Consider the following 19621-nt stretch of genomic DNA (forward strand, 5'->3'; position numbering starts at 1 on the left):
GACAATTGTTTGATCCACGCTACGGCATTTCTGATGATCATCCCTAGGAGGAGCTGTCCTAAGTTCGATCTGAAGTCGTGTGCGTTTGTAGCGGTCAACACTATATCTATACCTTTTCCTGGGATTGCGCTGTCTCCTCACGAATTCTCAATTCACTGATTGCTTCACAATGATTTAGTTTCATTATTCATCCATTTCTTTTAGACAACATGGCATAAACAGGGAATGTAAAATTAAATAAAACAACCTTTTTTAATTATATCTATAAACATTAAATATGATATTATATTTAATACTATATAATTATTTGTTTATGCCAATTGTGAATTTTATGATGCTAGCAATGATTCTTGTTATATAAAAATCACAGACTAACTAAAATGTAGAAAAAACTACAAAATATTTAACAAGAACCATTACCGAAAAGAATGTGTAATAGTGCGAGAAACTGAATAATAAAAGTAAATTATGTACCGTTATCAGCTGGATAGTTATATTCACAGAAGAATGGTCGATCTGCTCCATCACAGTACTCATTCACTAATAGCCCATCTTGGTTCATACCTCCACAATTCTTCGATCCAACGTTATCAGGGGAGCCAACAGCCCATTTGTTATATCCAATAGTATGCAATGGGTCTCCTGCAAATGGAAAGTAACGTAACTTAAAAGACAGAACTAATATATACAACATAATTGGTCTTTCAAAGCAATGGAAGCTTCACTTTCGATTGAGACAATACATTAACCGGTTGCAAACGGAGTTCTCCGGCGTACTATGCAAATAGGCTGCACTATTATCAGCTGGATACTTAAAATTTAGATGTGCAGGAAGAAAGTTGAGGCATTGAAGCTAGATGCTACCTATACCAAAATAAATAAATAAATAAAAATAAAATAAATTTTGATTTTATAGTGGCCCGTGCCAGGTATGTATATATTTTAATTGTGGCTATAGAATATCCATCATCAACATTTCATAAGGCATTTACTACTTGTTGACCTCAAAATTGGACAGTCCTAGAAAGCAGAACAATACGATTTCATCAACTGTCCGTTTATTATTCTTACTTTGAATCACTATTAGTTGCTTCTGTCATAATTCGTAAAGTTTACTTCTTGTTCCTCATAATGTTGCAAATTCTCTCACTTTAAATTTGTCTATCACACGTTTTACTTTATACTATTTTGTATTGTTTAAACAAGCAAATTCGAGACGCGACAAGGCGATGGAGCCTTAAGTTTCATCTTGTGTGTATCACTTTACTAGTTCAAATACTTGATCTGCGATTTCTTCATACTTGGTCAAAATTAATCTCAAATTTACTTTCCAACAGAAAAAAAGGACATAAAAGATACAAACTATTCTCTATTTTACATATTCCCATTTGCTTTCCTCATGTTAGTAGGATTTCTGGAAGCTTTGGTTTATACTAGGAGTCTTTTTAATGTTGCCTTCATTAGTTGCATTGAAAGAAGTATGAACATTTGGCGAACAGAAACCTAAGAGTTTAATATTTAACGTGTATTCAATATTTACATTAGCAATTCATATATCATTAATTGGGCGTGGTTTTAAAATCTTAACATAAAATATCTCTAGTAGAACAAGATCTCTAGTAGCTAAAAGGATGATGGAAGAAAATGTTAACTGCTGGGTTGGTATGCATTGAGTTTAGCGTCTATTTTCAGCATTGAGGCTTCATAACATGTGAACTTACTTCTTAAACTGTTTACCAAATGCAGTGTTTACTACAGCATAAATCGATTTCTGCTCTCCTCCATCTAACCATTTAGCCACGAGTGAGCTCAAGTATAAAGTATGTTGCTAACTTTAAACTATTTAGTAAACCCATTCTTCAACACACTGACACCCAGTACATTGTGAAATACTGAGATTAGATCAGTAATTAATATGAATGCCATAACAAATATATTAGGGGTATCTTCGGAGGAAGTTATTTAGAGGCCAACAATCAGGAAGTTGAATTAGGTGCAAAACTGCATTTGGGGTTCCTCATAAGTCAGTTCTTTTGAAGCTAAACAGTTCAAGCTTGATCTTCATACCAGTAACCAAACCAACGGGTTCCAGTAAATTTGTTTATATAGCCTATAAATGATTCTCCACTGGGTTCTACGAGGGCTAATTTCCTCGGGATCTTTTCATGTAGAAATTATTGGCCCTCTCCTACTGGTCTGAAATTTCATATCTTTTTTTTTTTTTTTTTTTTTTTTAACGCACGAACCTTTCAATATGAATAATAGAGTAATTTAAGTTTCTGAACTTGAAAGAGCTCGCGTGTGCCCACCGCCGGAGGAACTCGGTGCATTGCAGACACACAGTATATATATATGATTAATTAACTTATAGTGTTTTCTAGTAGCATAAAGTATAGAACATGCAGGATACAGTATAGATTTATAGTTGTCTTTTATGGGTAAAATTTACCTTTAATCTCAAAAGTCTCACAAGAAATCACATAGCGCTGCACGACACATATGTTTGGAGAATTTCCAGTATAAACGTAGTGGTTCTTTAGTAACAAAGACGATAGATCACTAAAGTTAATAAATTGGACTCGGAATTTTACGCCCAAATTGTTTTATTAAATAGTAGCAAGATTTTGAAAAATAAGTTAAACCTCCAAATGTAAATATTCGTACAATAACATACAGTACCAAAATTAATTATAAGGATTCAAAATTCACTAATATATTAATAATCTGCTTAAAATAAGTTTAATGACACAATGTTATTAAATTCATAAGTACAAAAAAACCTGTTAAAACAAATAAAATTTAACATTTCATTTCTTTATTCAGTGAGGTTGCATCTCTGGTTACTATGTAAGGCTCGGAGCTACATAATTTGTGTACCAGTCTTTGGCGTGAAAGTCGCGTGTTAGATTAAAAGAAAAGAAAAGGGTGAACCACATAAAATTCCTAGCTCTATTAATAAGGCATTTGGCGTTAATAAACTACTTATATACTTCTACAACTAGCGGGATACCGTTAATTACTTTCTAGCAGTAAATTTTTCTCCATATTAGTAATGATTGCTAATTAGCGTGATGACCTGTATTCTTCACTTTTCACATGAAAAGAATTTTATTATGGTCTATTAGACTAACAGTAATTTACGTTTAGTACTCAATGTCATTATGCTACAAAAATCTTACCAGAAATGGAAACAAAATTTCCATTAGAATCAGTCTGCAAACCAACATGTGCAAAATCAAAGTTGGGTATTTGTTGAGCGAGACTGAGAAGAAAATTAGCTTCTTGGTCGGAGTTTATTACTGCCAAATGAGCACCTTCTTTTGCGCATATTGATTCTGCTGCCATTCTCCATCTTCTCTCAACATGTGCCTTGAAAAATCCTATACCTCTCAGACATTGATACCCTGGGGGTGGTGCATTCGGATCTAGAAAATTAATATGAAACATTGTAAATAATTGAATTATTTTTAAGTATTACATAACATTTTGATTGTTGTAAAATTACATATACAAAGCCAGAATTACCATTTATGTTTTATTTGTAAATGTGATTTTTAAGTTGGTAATCACTTTGATATATATGAGAGACTAGCAGCGTTCACCCCGCTTCGCTGCGGTCACCCCGGAACGCAATAAACTTTGTTACTTAGATAATTTTTACTTTTTCGCTTTCAAGTGATATGATAAAAACCATAGAAGATTGCACTAATGTTAACATTATATCGCCTGTCATTTATGTTAACCCGCCCCGCTTCGCTGCGGTCACCCCAACCCGCCCCGCTTCGCTGCGGTCATCCCGGAACGCAATAAACTTTGTTACTTAGATAATTTTTACTTTTTCGCTTTCAAGTGATTTATAGCGCCTGTCAGTTATGTTAACCCGCCGAGTCACAGGGTCATGCGGGTTGCATATAAATACGTTTATTTTTATACCTATGATGAACTAATAACAAAGGATTTGTACGTATGGACACCTGAATGGTCAATTATCTCAAGACACTGGTAATTGAAAATTAAAGTGATATGATAAAAACCATCTAGGGTCCACATCCTAACAACCCCCCAAAAATGAAAGAAATCGGTTCAGCCGTATTAGCGTGATGAGCGGACAAAGGATTTTTTGTACGTATTGACACCTGATTGGTCAATTATCTCAAGACACTGGTAATTGAAAAATAAAGTGATATGATAAAAACCATCTAGGGTCCAAATCTTAACAACCCCCCAAAAATGAAAGAAATCGGTTCAGCCGTATTAGCGTGATGAGCGGACAAAGGATTTTGTGCGTTCTCTTTTATATATATAGATTTATGACTCCTGTTACCTAAAATCAACGTTGCCACATCTCTCTGTTGTCCCTTTCTTTTATCTTTCATTCATTGATTTTTTTATAAATGCTGAATTTTGTTTCCTTTGATAGGGTTTATACAAGTGTTACGAAAGTATGGCAACATTGAAGAGAATGACAGCGGCTACCTGTGATCAGCCGAGGTTTGTGTGGGGGAAAATGGGGCAAGAGATCTCCAATTTTGTCTTCAATGGTACACACACACACACACACACACACACATAGCCACCCTTAACCTTCAGGTATACTCTGGATAAAATGGACTTCAATCCTGTTTTATACTGGATAAAGCGGCAAACTATGGTTTAGCCCCTCCCTTGATCAATTCCTGGATCCGCCACTATATATTTATATATATACTTTTGCTCAGAGGATGGCTTGGCTTGGGCACGAAGTGGCATGTATTCTTGTAGTTGCAGATATGTTTCTACGGGGATCTGACACCAGACATTTCTAATGGTATCCCACAATGAGCTCACAGATGTCGGTGTAAGAGTTATTGTGTGATAGGATTAACATCCGGTGAGTTAGGGGGCCAATTCATATGCTGCAACTCCGTGGAATGTCTCCTAATTCAAGCAAGTATAATCATAGCTTGGTGGCACCGTGCATTGTTATCCTGGAAAATGTCGTCCTTCTGAGGGTGTACATTGCAGGGTGTACGCGATCCTGTAACACCTACAGGTACATAATGGATATCTCATTGTGGTCCATGCACACCAACGGTCTCAGTCCATGCCAATAGAAGCACTCTCAAACCATACAGCCGCCCCAACCAGCCTGTACAGTATGCACCATCCACGAGGAGTCCATAACTTCGTGCTAATAGCGCTACACACACACACACACTCCTATCAGAGAGGTGTAGCATAAACAATGATTTTTCGTACCAACACAACCTTTTTCAATCATCCACTGTCCAATTAGAATGTTCCTGTGCCCAAGTGCGATGAAGTGGCTGTGAAGAGTCATAATGAGTGGATGACGACCAGGTCGTCTGCTGTGGTAGTTCATGCACGTCAGTGTGCCATATAGTTGCGTGCGATATGGGTTTTGTGCATCCACCATTGTATTGGTCACGTAATTCCCGGACAGTAATGGTTCGTTTGGCTTTCACGAGCTGTTGGACACCACGCTAGCCCCAGATTTTGAGCTTCCGTACATCTCTGCAGTTCTGTTTCTTGGAGTTCATTACGTTACTCAATTTTCTTTCCTCTCCTTGAACATATTCACTACACAGGAATGGGTGCATGCGACAAGTATCGCTCTCTGGATTATTGGCACACCTATTGCTCGGGTACCCACAATCATGCCCTATTTGAATGCAAATAAAGCCTGTCCACCGCCAACTATAACAGTGTGCGGTCTGCCTCGAGTGTGTTCTTTCTCTGCAATACTACCAGCCGGTGTGGTCATGTAATCAGGCGGCTGGTGGATACATTTTCGTGTGTGGAGTGGTCATCGCAATTCAGTGAGTGCTCAGTATATATATATGAACATGAGACGAAAAACGCCCTGTTTCAAAGTTACGAGATGTCGAAATCGAGAAAATTGTAACTTTGAGGCTGCTAGCCAGAAAACTATGAGAGATATCAAATGCGGTTAAAGAAATATTAGAGGAACTAGTACATTCTCTATCTAAATAACTATGTTTCAGAGTTGGGTTGAACCGGCGCACCTGATTTTAGAGAGAGAGAGAGGGGTAGAAGAGCGGAATCTATACCGAAGCTCCTTCTATAAAATCCGCTGCGCCCATATGTCGCCTATTGGTTGCGAGTAAGTTCTGAAGTTTTCACGAATCTTGTCCTTGGGTACGTCTGGGCCCTGGTATATCCCTAATCATCAACGACCTAATTAAGGAACCCTCTTTGGTTCATACAGTAACATAGTGAAGTTCTGTAATGAAATGTGTGCAAGAAAATCTAAACACGTGTACCATTATTGTCTCTACCAACAACAGAATCTTACAATATACATAAATTATAAGTCAAACTATTTTTGTAAAATATCTATTTCAAATTCAAATTCTCAATCATATTCTTACCACATTTTTTAACACATTACCACTCGAACTTTTCTTGTTCACAAATTAATCTTTTTGACATGAACGACCATAGATATCTTCTTAATCTGAACTTCAAACACTGCATTTATTAACTAGTAATTCAACTTGGACCACCTTTTCGTGTCTGAACAAAGTCACTTGACGACAAAATAGAATTTTTCTTTCTTTCTTTCGACTAAGCATTTCTTACTTTACAGGAATGAAATTTCTTGTTATACTTACGGCAGCTTACTTCATCTGTACCATCCTTACAATCTCTGATATTGTTACAAACGGAATGTTGGGCAATACATTCTCCAGATAGGCATCGAAATTGGTCATTCTGACAGGTATCTGAATATACAAAAATTCATTTAATTACAAATTGACAGGAGTACTTTTATGACACTAAGACAATGCAGTATACAGTATAAGACAATCCTCAAGAATTTTTATAGAGGTAGTTGGTGAGTACTTCAAATTATATGCTCCTAGCCAAACTCCCTCTATAAAAGTTTTTGCGTGAGTGCCTCAGGATTCTGAAAGATGTATTTTTGGATAGCACACATACTAGTTCCTAAATGAATTCTTTACCCGGGTACGGTAGATCCCCTACTATTAGGGCTATGAACTTTTAAATTTCATTTTTTATGCTTTCCGCAACCTATAACTCCGAAAGGAAGAATTTGAGCTCGCAGGTTAGTTTAAATTTTTGTCTTATTTTGGTGTCAGGAATCATTTTCTTTTTCTTCTTCTTCATTTTCAGGAATCATTTTCTTTTCTTCGAAATGCTCTAGGGCAGAAAAGTTGCCTAATTGTAATAAGAATAAAATCAACATAAAGAAAATTAGAATCTGTTAACATCTTTCTTCTGCACATGGCACTTAAAGTTTTTAAAAATTTCAAAAATTATGCTTTACTTGTAAATTTTTGAAATTACTTTGAACTTTTAGCATAAAGACGCTGTATGTTTTTAACCTTTTCTAACCTTTTAAGAACCTAAATAAGCTAAATTCTGATCAATAATGTTACATTTTCCGTTCGCGCAAGGACTGAGAAAAAGCTGAAATGTTAAAACTTTCGAGAATTTTCACTGTGTAACTCTTCTGCCGTTTTTCTAAAACAAAACGACCGAGAACTTACCATGTGAAGGTGGATGCAAGTCGAGTTCCACTCACACCCTACCCAACCAACCACCCAATTTTTGGATGTGCTGTTTACATTGTATTTACAGCTATTTCCATTTTACAATACAGTACGTAAAAATATTTTTCATACAGTAGAATTTTTGACACTGTATATTTACTCTTTCTTTTTTTATATTTACATACATTTAAAGTCTTATTTTTTTGTGGAGAAATGAGCTATGAGTGATCTGGACTTCAGTGTTGCTAGGATATACCCATCTCTAGCTTTCTGTCTACATACCTTATTCGAAGCCTCTGCCACATGTTTGACACACTTCTCCACAGCCTGAATGCGACAGGGAAACTTTTGTATTTCTCTGATGAATGTAGCGTCAGACTTGATGAATGGTTTTTAATCATCTTCACGTCCGTTGCGCAGACTTGGAGGAGGATACAACACACAAGAATTCACATTAATAATTTCAAAGCAATCGAAAACATGAAAGTTTATCTTTGGTGGTAAAAAAATTCGAACAGTTTTCTTTTGGAGGGCAGATTGTTTTGCTTTTAAGATCTTTCTATAACCAAGCTTCCGAATATGTTCTATATCATCATCTAGCACTGCCAACAGAAGATTCTCTGATGTGCAAAGAAGGCATTTCGTTCTATTACTGTGTCGATAACTTGAAATAATTCGTCAGATAAATATCGTGTTTTCTAGATTACTTCAAAGACATGTTTTGGTCCATCAGTAAGGTATAGATTCCTTTTTTGACAAACCAGACAGGCGTGTATGATTTCAAAATGAATCTAACTAGTTTTCAGATAGATCTGACGTTCTTACATACAATCTAAGGACTCGGTTTGCTTCTGTTACCCAACTGGAATGGGACAAAGGACCAGGATGCCGTTTGTCAATTCTTCTGGACAATATCCCGAAGTAATTGCTTTTGAAATTACCAACAGATATTGTTGATCTTTGCTCAACAAATTCCTGTCTATATCATAATCCCTATGGGTTCATAATCAACCACAGGGAGATTGTCACAGCAAGAGAGCTGCTGCCCTATTGGACCTGTAAAAGATTTAGGTCCTGTGGTATGACCTTCAATATGTAGAAAAATGTGGCGAAAAGGAAGCTCAATAACATGCAGGAAGCATATGTTCCATTGTAGCGGGCGTCCTACATGATTTTCTAGTCAGTGGATGACACTGTTCTTCCATCCAGTGTTAGTTACAGTGCCATCGCACTCTACTACTTCTAATTTTTCAATTGTTAGTTCAGACAAGCAAGAAATTATGCTTTGAGTTATGTGATTTGACGAACCCGAGAAAGGAAATACATGTCCAATATAAATTTATCCAGATTTCTGGATAAGAGAATAGTATTCTTCTTGCACAATCTTATGAAATTAAGTGGCATTTAATTTATCTATGATCAAAGTATCATCTTTTCGTTCATCAAAGAAGAGACTCCCAACTTTCCTTGGGAGGTCTGAATTCATTTTCCAAATTAGTTCTAACACGACTTTGTTCTCTTCTTACTTTTCACTTATCAACTACATAGGAAGAATCTGTATCAGCTATCATACCATCATCTTGTAGAACAATTGACGCAATGACAGCTGTTGCGTGATAAGAGACTCCGAACCGATAACTGTTTAGCACTGTTGATCTAACTTGAATTCTCTTCTGCCATTAGGGCTTTCCAGTCAATATCCTTGGTTTGTGTTCACCTTCCACACACTCCGAGACCTCAGGGCTCGAACTATGTCTGTATTCATCAATTTCTGAGGACCCTCTTCAATTTAGGAACCTCTTCTCCACTCAGTGCTCGCTGAAGATTGCGAGGTTTCCGCTGGGTCTTCAAATTGATCTTCTTTGTAACTGTTTTGTCAATAAATTCAATCCAATTCAAATCAGTTTAATCAATGTCAGGTGAGTTCTGCATCTTTCCTTCCTAGCAAAACGAACGAAGAGTTTCACAACGAAAATTGAGAAATATTGATGCATTTCTGTTTCTTCTCAGACCTTGCGCGAACAGAAAATGTAACATTATTGATCAGAATTTAACTTATTAAGGTTCTTTAAACCTTAAAATTTAAGAAGAGTAGAGCGTTTTTATGTTAAAGGTATGAAGTAACTAAAAATTTACAAAAAGGAATATGTGCGGTTTGCGAACGGAACGTGTTAACCGATTTTAAATTTCTTTATGTGGATTTTCTTATTACAATAGGTAACTTTTTTGCACTATAGCATTTCCTAAAAAAGAAAATGTTCTTCAAACTACCCTATATATATATATATATATATATATATATATATATAGTCGTGGAAAAATTAATCGCAACTCTTTGGAATTTTACGCATTTATAAGGATTTCAAAGAAGTTCGTTTCTACCTAAATATGCACACACATACAATGACATAAACATCAAATTAAAGGAAGCTTTATGTAGAATTCAAATCTACTCACAGAAGTTACGTATCTTTACAACAGTTAATGATATTCAACAAAATGTGTGGGAAAAGAAACACAAGTACGTCATGCTAAATGTTCATTTAATTGGTGACTCGATCTTGCTTTCAGTGAGGTCCGCGCTCAATAAGGCAATCCACGTTCTAAGCATGCAGCATGGTTTCTGCTTCTTTACCTGTTGTGTAGTTGCCCTGGGTTATGTAATTGTGTTATTATAGTATTATTACTTTTACTTATAAATGTGAAAGTGATTGTTTTACCCATAAATATTGATTTACCGTTTATAAATTATTGATATCGATCATCGACATTAATAAAACGTGTGACATTATACCACAGAAAGCCACTAGAATTTAAACATTAAGTTAGTGTGGCTCCTACCCTCCTGCAACACTGACCCCAAGTGGCTGTCATATGAAACTATCCACGCCCTTTCACGTGGTTTTAATTACATTTATTTCGTACTCTTGACTGCAAAGATATTACGTTTTGAAATAGAATTAATTTACTGAGCAAAACTGAACCTGATTCAAATTGGACGTGGATCCAATGTGCCCTGAACACCCCCAATATTACTTTCCTTCAATAATTTAGTGATTTAAAACACGACCAATTACATAGCTTTGCAGAAAATATTCTAAAGTTAGCACAACATGAAGTGTGCTTCAGACATTACTTTCCGAAAATTTATTAACATAATTTATTAACATCAGTGTTCTGAAATAGTAATCAAATTTGCAAATAAAATCTTACCCGCTTCCAAGAAATGCGACATTAGCCCCCTAAGGGCATAATTAGGAAACTTTCAGAAGCAGTATCTCCGGAATGAATTGTTTTATGGCTAAAATAACTGCACAAGCATATTTCTGGTAAAATTCTAGCCTTAAAACATGTAACATGACTTCCTTTGCATTTGAAATTTCGAATACTAATCAATGATGGCCACCATGATGCTTGATGTCACCATCGGATGTGTCAATCCACTTCTAAGTTTTATATTCTCCTTCAACCCGTTCTCAACACACAAGAGTGGTGTTTTAAACTGTTCAAAATGCTTAAAACGTGCTTTCTTAGTGTGTGTTTTAAAACATGTTTAAAACACTTTCAATACCTTTTTATGTTTTAGACACGTGTTTTAATCTTTTTAAAAATGTTTTTCCAACCTTGGTTACTATTTTTTTTAAAACAACACGCCATCTATTGCGCTTTCTCATCTGTGCACGGTTGCGACATCTGAAATTATGCAAAGCAGTGTTTCTTGCAGACATGTTTTTTGGGAGCTCTGAGAGTGCTCGCGGGAGGAGACCAAAATAATATGTCTATAATATAATAATATTTATATATTGATAGATTGATCATAGTAGGTATATTTTAAAATCTACCTAAAGAGTTTATTACAACCAAGAAAGTACTTATGAGAGTCACTGGTAAGAGTGTGTAATAAAAGGGGGGTCGTAATATGAAATAAGTTGAGAATTACTAATGTATATGGAAATATTCTGTACCCAGCACAGTATAGTCTTAACTAGGATAAAATAAATGAAAAATGACAGTTGCAAGTAAAGAGCAAAACGTCTGAACAAATAATTTATTACACGATTTTGAAATATGTTTAAAATCATGTTTTAAACTGTTCAAAATGCTTAAAACGTGCTTTTTCAGTGTGTGTTTTAAAACATGTTTAAAATACTTTCAATACCTTTTTATGTTTTAGACACGTGTTTTAATCTTTTTAAAAATGTTTTTCCAACCTTGGTTACTATTTTTTTAAAAACAACACGCCATCTATTGCGCTTTCTTATCTGTGCACGGTTGCGACATCTGAAATTATGCAAAGCAGTGTTTCTTGCAGACATGTTTTTTGGGAGCTCTGAGAGTGCTCGCGGGAGGAGACCAAAATAATATGTCTATAATATAATAATAAACAGAATAGTACCATGTGAAAATAATATGTGCCCCTCCGAATACTAATTGTGCCCCCTGGAACATTTTTTCTGAAAGAAACGATGATGCACAGTACTGTTGCTGGACAAAGTTGAATGCCGAAGGCACACACACACACAGAGATAGAAACATTTTCAAAACTGACAGAAATTGCTGTAATTACGATAAGAACCGCAAGTTAGCATAGATAAAACGTTACATTACTACTTGAACAAAATATACATTAAAACAATGAATAAACAACATCCAGTTGTCTAGAAGTATGAATGTCGAAGTAGCCGAAAATATAGGGCTGTTCCACGGATCGAATATACCCCTCTTTCATTAGAGACAACCAATTTTCTTTATTTGGCAATTAACATAAAGGCTTTTAGAAATGAATATACGGAGATAAATACGATTAAAACAAATTTTAAAGCAATTCGATAGCTTTCCTTCAAGAATTAATACTTCAAAAGTCTGTATTTATATTGCGTTACATACAAGTAACAGCAACAAAGCAACAAATTTGGCCACAGTGAAGTTTGCTGATATAAAATAAATAGGCTCGTTGTAAATTGTCATTTGGTATGGCACTGCCGCTGGTGAAAGTGAGATGTTCTTTTGAAATGTTCGACAAAGTAGCTTTGCGTAAACATTTTTTTTTAAATCATTAACAAGAACATATATGAAGTAACAATATATGATGCATTCGTCACTCTGGAAACAAGCAAACAGTCTACCAACTTATTGACACTCACACTATACATGTATACTTCGTATTAACTTATTGGGTAATCTAGTCACTCCTTTCCATCTCTCTTAAGGAACATTGAATTTATGAGTTGACAACCAATTGTCCACACATGTGCATTTCTTAAATCTCCAGGGAAAAAAAAAAGTGTTTTGTCTCTCATTTTCATATATGCGCACACGTAAAGTAATTGAAATTTCTGCAACTGTAGAGGTATTGTAATAATAATGAATTATATATATGTAAGGGTCTTGCTCCGAACATTTTGCTGTCTCAGTTATAAATATTTTATACGGTTTCACAGGATTCAACTTACTCTTTAAGTAAGTTAATAACACAAGTAATAACAAGTTGAAATTTAAATACTAGATAAGTACAATCATCAGCTGCTAGGTTTTTATACTACGTAAATATTTTATAAATTATAAGCTAAAAATTCAAACATTGATAGGGAAATCTTTCTATATTTACAATTTGATATGCAGATTAAAATCCATTTAAGTATTCTTATGCAAATAATTTTACATAAGTACAGTGAGGTTTCAACCTGATATCGCAAAAAAAAAAAAAAAGAAAAAAAGAAAGAAAGAAAAAAAAGAAAGAAACGTATGAGGAAAGATGGCTTAACTGTTAAAGAAATGTGTAGGATATTATAAGTCTTGACAAGTATATTACACAAGTCTGTAGGGATTTGCAAGTCAGGAACATTTTGACGAATATAAACAATACTGTCATAGAACATCTTGTTACTCGCTAGATGTGGTACAATGTGTCAGTTTCTTAACCCGAGACTAAATTATTTGATCTCAAGGCAATCAATTTTCCCTCAAATGAGGAAGTTAAGTTATAAACGACAGACCCTCTAAATAAACTCAAAACATCATTGCTTTTAGTATTGTTACGAATAGTAACAAGAGCGAAACTAGAATGTGTGAAAACTGAAGGAAACTACCTTACGAGGCAATAACGCAGTAAGTTCAGAATTCATGAGTTTAGTAGGGCTTTTTGGAAACATCCTGTATATATATTAATGCGAAACAAACACCTTATATGAGTATGGGTTTAAATAGTATCTTAGATGTTTGTTAAATACTGAATGGAGTACAAAACTACTAGCGCACAGGTTATTGACACCCATTGCTACACCATAATATCGATTGCTAGTTTAGATGGGACATTAGCAGGTAAATTATTTATTACTCTGCATGAAGTTGGGGTTTCTCCATCGTCTACCATTGGCTCTGTTACGATGCACTCACACTTGAATTAGTGATTGTGTACGTAACAGCTAGAAAGAGTGCTTGAAATATGATGAGAGAAACCATGGCTTTGGTATGAACACTGCTTTCGGCCCACAGCTGGTGAAAATAACTTGCTTTTACACTGGACTCCTGGTCTACGTATAAAAATCATATTATGATCCTTCCTGGAGAGTATATAGCAATGCAATTCACTCCTTCTGAAGCCACTGGACGTATTTAGCCAGTGGATTATGTTTCTTAAATGCATACAAAATATATTTTGGCACCAATTGTAGCTATGCTATTCGGAATACCCGTTTGCAAGAACAAGTCCATGACACTGTTTAACATCTGATTGTGTGCAATCATCGTTCATTAATTTTTCTCACCTACGTATACCAATATGATTGTGTATGTATATCATAGAAATGGCTATCAACGTCATCCTCCTAGGAGTTTTGAAGCTTTATAGCTCCCAAGAAGTTTCTTCTGATCTAGCCGAGATTACGTTTAGGCTTCAGACTTGCTTGACATTTTATTCCTTGTTTGTGGTGAAAGGTGCTGTTCCAATGTATAGCTCAAATCTTCTTAGTTACTCAGCACTTATAATGAAACAAACACAATTCATAAGATTTTTCACTAGGTCGAGTAACTTTCTGAACATACTGTATATATATTTCCAAAATATTTTGTCACTCAGAAATTGTTGTTAGTTGGCATCAGGAGTTTTATACCGCAATTTGCCGTTTGGCCATCACAGGCAGAAAGAAAATAAAAGCTTCCGTGCCTAAGGTTCTTACTTACTTATTTCACCTTCACGTAGGACTTAGCACTTTAACACTGGATACGAATTATATTGTTTTTTTTTTCATAATTTATTTCTTCTTCAGTACTATCCTTACTTGTTAGAGTACAGCTTCTTCTCCAACGATTATAATAAGTTATCGTTTCCTACTATTCATTTCACTTCTGCACTGATATCTGTTTTGATCTAGGTATTTTTCATTATTTTTGAAACGCCTATTTAAAAGAATTGTAGCTTTCACTATAATATCTCAGTTTCGGAATCTTATAATATTTACAATGAAACATTTGCTGAGCTGTTTTTGCAAATCTGCATCAATGTCCCAGAAAATATTTCTTCTTTGTACTACATGTAATTGAAATTATAATGATATGATAGCAAATAGCTGATTGGAATGAAGATGTCTGTAGTTAATACTCTAGTTGTCAAAATAAGCAGATGTTGTTAGTACAAAATAGTAAATGAATATGTAGTAGGTTGAGATTATAACACCTTTTGTGGTTGGTGATAAAGTCTTTGAGAAGGCTTGAACAAGAGTTATACGAAATAATAAAATATAAAAGCATCATAATATGGAAATAACTGCTGTTTTTGAAAATTACAAGACGGAGAAAGATACGTATGAGTAAACTAAATTGATACCGAAGATTTGATATATGACTATACCCAAACAATTACAATTTCAAAACTCTACAAGACCTCTAACCTTTACAAATAGCATGAAGCCTTCTGACTGTAACAGAATCAGAACCTTGTATATTCAGGGCATTGGATTAAAGAGGAAGCAGATGTTTTACCTTATAACCTGTCGTAACTTTATAACCTTGCACTAGGTTATCAATACATTCAGAAAACACTAACTTAGAATCTTGTAAAATCTTCTGCTGAAGATATTCTGTCTCATTTCTTGTTTCGAAGACGTTTGCTTATATAGTCTGGATCAAAAAAATTACAATACTTTGCTGTTTCCACATCAGCGTTAAAACTTCTAACCAATCGCGGCCCACTATAGATATTGCCATATCCTGTTGAAGAATTATTGACGACAATTTGAAGTTTTTTATTCTGAAAGGTAACTATGGTATCAATATAACCCATAGTGGTAATGGAGGAGGTATCTGCATTTCTTAACGTATATGGAAACTTCATTACCAGTTTTAATGGAAGTCATTGTTAATTATGCTTTATAATTTTCTAGTTAGTTTTGTTTTAATCCCACCGACTGCGCCAATTAATGTAAAGCAATTTGCCTTATTTATTCAGTTATCTTACAAATACTAAAGTTCTTCGTATGAATTTTTATTCTAAATCTGTGTATTATGCACTCTCTGCTTAACACAAATCATGTTTATAGTTCCACATCTAGAGCAAATTTTTATGCTCTAAATCTTCCTTATTATACACATTGAAAACTCACTTGAAACATCCGATATTATAAACTACACTATTTACATATCGTGCTTCCTTAACGACGTACCGGCCATTCGCATATTAGCAAGCACTTTCCGCCCAAACCTATTGCCAAATAATTACTTGCATAATAGTCCTTAGAAAACCAGGGCCTACCAGCTGGTTTGTATAACTCATGTCTTTTGAATGATGTGTAGTAAGTACAACTGCTTCCCTAGTAAATAATGTTCTTCTTTTAGTTCGGAAGTTCAGCACTCCTTTCTTTCTTTCTTTTCTTTTTTTTTTTTTAATAACTCTAATTGTCTTCAGGATGTTGGGTAACCGCCGCAATGCCAACACCGTCTACTTAGTACGATCGGTCACAAATCCTTTCTCTGAACAGACTCAACATTGTTTGACCTTGCTGATCTCACAAGAAGTGGTATTCTAGTGTGACCAGAGCGTTGAGCATTAATTATTTCTATTATCACTGTGTATATGGTTTTAATAATAGCTCTATACTACAAGAATGTCCGTTTTTCACAAGGCGAGAAAACGTTTAATTTTGAACATAATGGGCCCCAACACTGTCACCAATCACCTGATCTAGAAGTTGTAAATTCGGTACCAATATCTGTCATTTTCAATTATTTTTACATGTCACTATCTCCCTTTAGGAGTACTAATGGAGGCTGAATTTGGATTTAAACGGCATCCGAAGTGTCATTGTTCGTCTCAGGACCCCGAAAAGTATGGATTCGACACTAATGTCGGTCATTTTCGATCATTTTTATGTATTTCCCTCCTGCCCTTCCCCAAGTTGCACCTTCAAAGTGAAATAATAAAAGCCATTCCAGTTCGAAACCATATCTATATTGAAAATTTGATCGAGATCGGTAAGGTGGTTCAAGAGTCATTAAATTACAAACATAGTCACTGTCATTTTTATGTATAGAGATTATAAATAAATGTATGAAGTAAATTTATAAATACATACCACATTGAAATTCATCTGACCCATCAGCGCAGTCCCTTTGGCTATTACAGACGAGCTGCCGTGGAATACATTGTCCAGATGCGCATGAAAACTGGGTTTCCAAGCATACCTTAGGCTCTGTGTACAATAAAAAATAATAAATATTTCCACTAGTTAGGATTTGATAATATTATTATTTTTATGTTGTTTTCACTAACAAGTAAACCTTACGTTTGGGTGAATCGAGTTGCTGACTGAGACACATATGAGAAAGTAGTACTAAATATGGTCAGTATTTCAGTGAAGTTATAGGTGCGAAGCTCCAGGGGTTTAGGAGATACAGCTACCAGAACATCACATGGAAGTACAGAATAGTCTTCATACAGTTGGAGGTAAAAGCCCTTTAAGACCTCTTGTAACGACAAAAGATGAATAACAAATATATGGGTACATATTAGGACTAGGGGGAAGTCATATAGTAAGGGTATACCTGACGGCGGCCATCTTGAAATCCGCCATTTTGAATTAAGGTTAAGTTTTTAAAATAGGAATAGGGTCATGTGATACATGATTTAAGGCGCAAATTTACTCAGAAGAACAATGGTGACGTTAATTTTGATTTACGCGCAATTGGTAAAACGTTACAGGGAAATTAAATATTGTTGCAGCATATGTATTAGTCCTTTACACAACCTTGTAAATTTTGTGTTATTGATAATTATTAAATAAAAAGCAGGTGGATTAATATTGATGTTGTCGTGTGTGCGTGGCACAGACAAGGTGAGCAATAGTACAGTGAGGACAAGAGCGAGCGAGAAATAGATGTGAACAGCATACAAGAAAAAACAACGAAATGGCGTGCAAGTATAGCATCAAACAACTAACATTGTAACGCCACCATTGTATTTCTGATTAACTTCTAGCCAGAAGTCATCTATCCTGCATTACTCTATTCCCATTTACCTTTGTGCTCGTTAATGATAAAGCAAAAATGGTTATACCCTTGGATTTATGGTAAAATTTGCTATTAATAAGGTGTCACCTGCTTTTTATTTAATAATTATCAATAACACAAAATTTACAAGGTTGGGTAAAGGACTAATACATATGCTGCAACAATATTTAATTTCCTTGTAACGTTTTACCAATTGCGCGTAAATCAAAATTAACGTCACTGTTGTTCTTCTGAGTAAATTTGCGCCTTAAATCATGTATCACATGACCCTATTCCTATTTTAAAAACTTAACCTTAATTCAAAATGGCGGATTTCAAGATGGCCGCCGTCAGGTATACCCTTACTATATGACTTCCCCCTAGTCCTAATATGTACCCATATATTTGTTATTCACCTTTTGTCGTTACAAGAGGTCTTAAAGGGCTTTTACCTCCAACTGTATGAAGACTATTCTGTACTTCCATGTGATGTTCTGGTAGCTGTATCTCCTAAACCCCTGGAGCTTCGCACCTATAACTTCACTGAAATACTGACCACATTTAGTACTACTTTCTCATATGTGTCTCAGTCAGCAACTCGATTCACCAAAACGTAAGGTTTACTTGTAAGTACCAATGTATGTTTGTCTGTTGAGACCACTATATATGTAGATAATTTATTATTTATGTCTTTTTTGGTGTTTTGCTCGAAAGGGATAAATTGTCTTCATATAGTGATCTAGGTGAGATCAATAATTCTCTGCACCAAGAACGAAATGGTAAGTTTTACGTGCTAAATATGAGAAATATTATTTGATGCTCTTCTTGTTTCCGTTTCTTGGAGAGAATGTAAAAAAAAAAAAAAAAAAAAATGGTGTTAAATAAATCAATAGGAGAAAATGTGAAAACAAAAGACTTAGTTTACCAAAAGATTAGTTTTTCCTTGACTGCATTAGATTTTTTTTCTAACTGTGAAACATCCATCTCTTTTATCTAATTGATGCCATAAAATGTACATGCCTCCTTCCCATTTCTCTTAAGTTTGGAACTCACATCTTCAGTACGTTAAGATAAATCAACATTTTTGCATTCTTTTTAGCAAATTTAAAAACTATTTTAGGTATGTAATTATTTAAACTCTTAAGCCTAGCTTGTCACTGAAAATTAGCTATAAAGTTGTTACATTTTTATGTCATTATCTTTTTTTTTAGATTTATTATTTCTTTTTCTTTTTTTTGAATATATATATATATATATATATATATATATATATATATATATATATATATACATTTTACAAAATATTTTTCCATTTTTTATAAAAAGAAAAGAATAAACTGTTTTTAAAATAAATCTATGATAAACTATGAATTTATCAAGTGAGGAATGTGTAACTTAAGCAAGAAATGATAGATAATTATATTGTTTGTTGTTTCTTTCTTTTATTTATTTATTTATTTGTATACTTTTGTAATACGAGAAAGCTATCAGTCAATATTTCAACCGCATGGAATATACTAAAAATAAATAATGACGTTATTATGTGGACCACTTGACATCCAAATGGCATCAATGTAATATAACCTCTTATAGGTAGTATA

General features: G+C 34.5%; 1 protein-coding gene across 2 annotated transcripts in view; it reads right to left on the minus strand.

The window, feature by feature from the left end:
- The window catches only part of LOC145680795 (uncharacterized), an 82525-nt gene that overhangs the window by 17010 nt on the left and 45894 nt on the right, over positions 1-19621 (minus strand). For both annotated transcript variants that reach the window (XM_081751834.1, XM_081751835.1), the window contains exons 7-10: positions 17108-17224; positions 6636-6746; positions 3180-3425; positions 475-642 (exon numbers count right to left, since the gene is read on the minus strand). In XM_081751834.1, the coding sequence (XP_081607960.1) occupies positions 475-642; positions 3180-3425; positions 6636-6746; positions 17108-17224 (642 nt within the window). The remainder of the gene's footprint in view (positions 1-474; positions 643-3179; positions 3426-6635; positions 6747-17107; positions 17225-19621) is intronic.

This window comes from Thermobia domestica, chromosome 3 (assembly GCF_964235325.1).
Source record: "Thermobia domestica chromosome 3, izTheDome1.hap1.1, whole genome shotgun sequence".
Lineage (NCBI taxonomy): Eukaryota > Metazoa > Arthropoda > Insecta > Zygentoma > Lepismatidae > Thermobia > Thermobia domestica.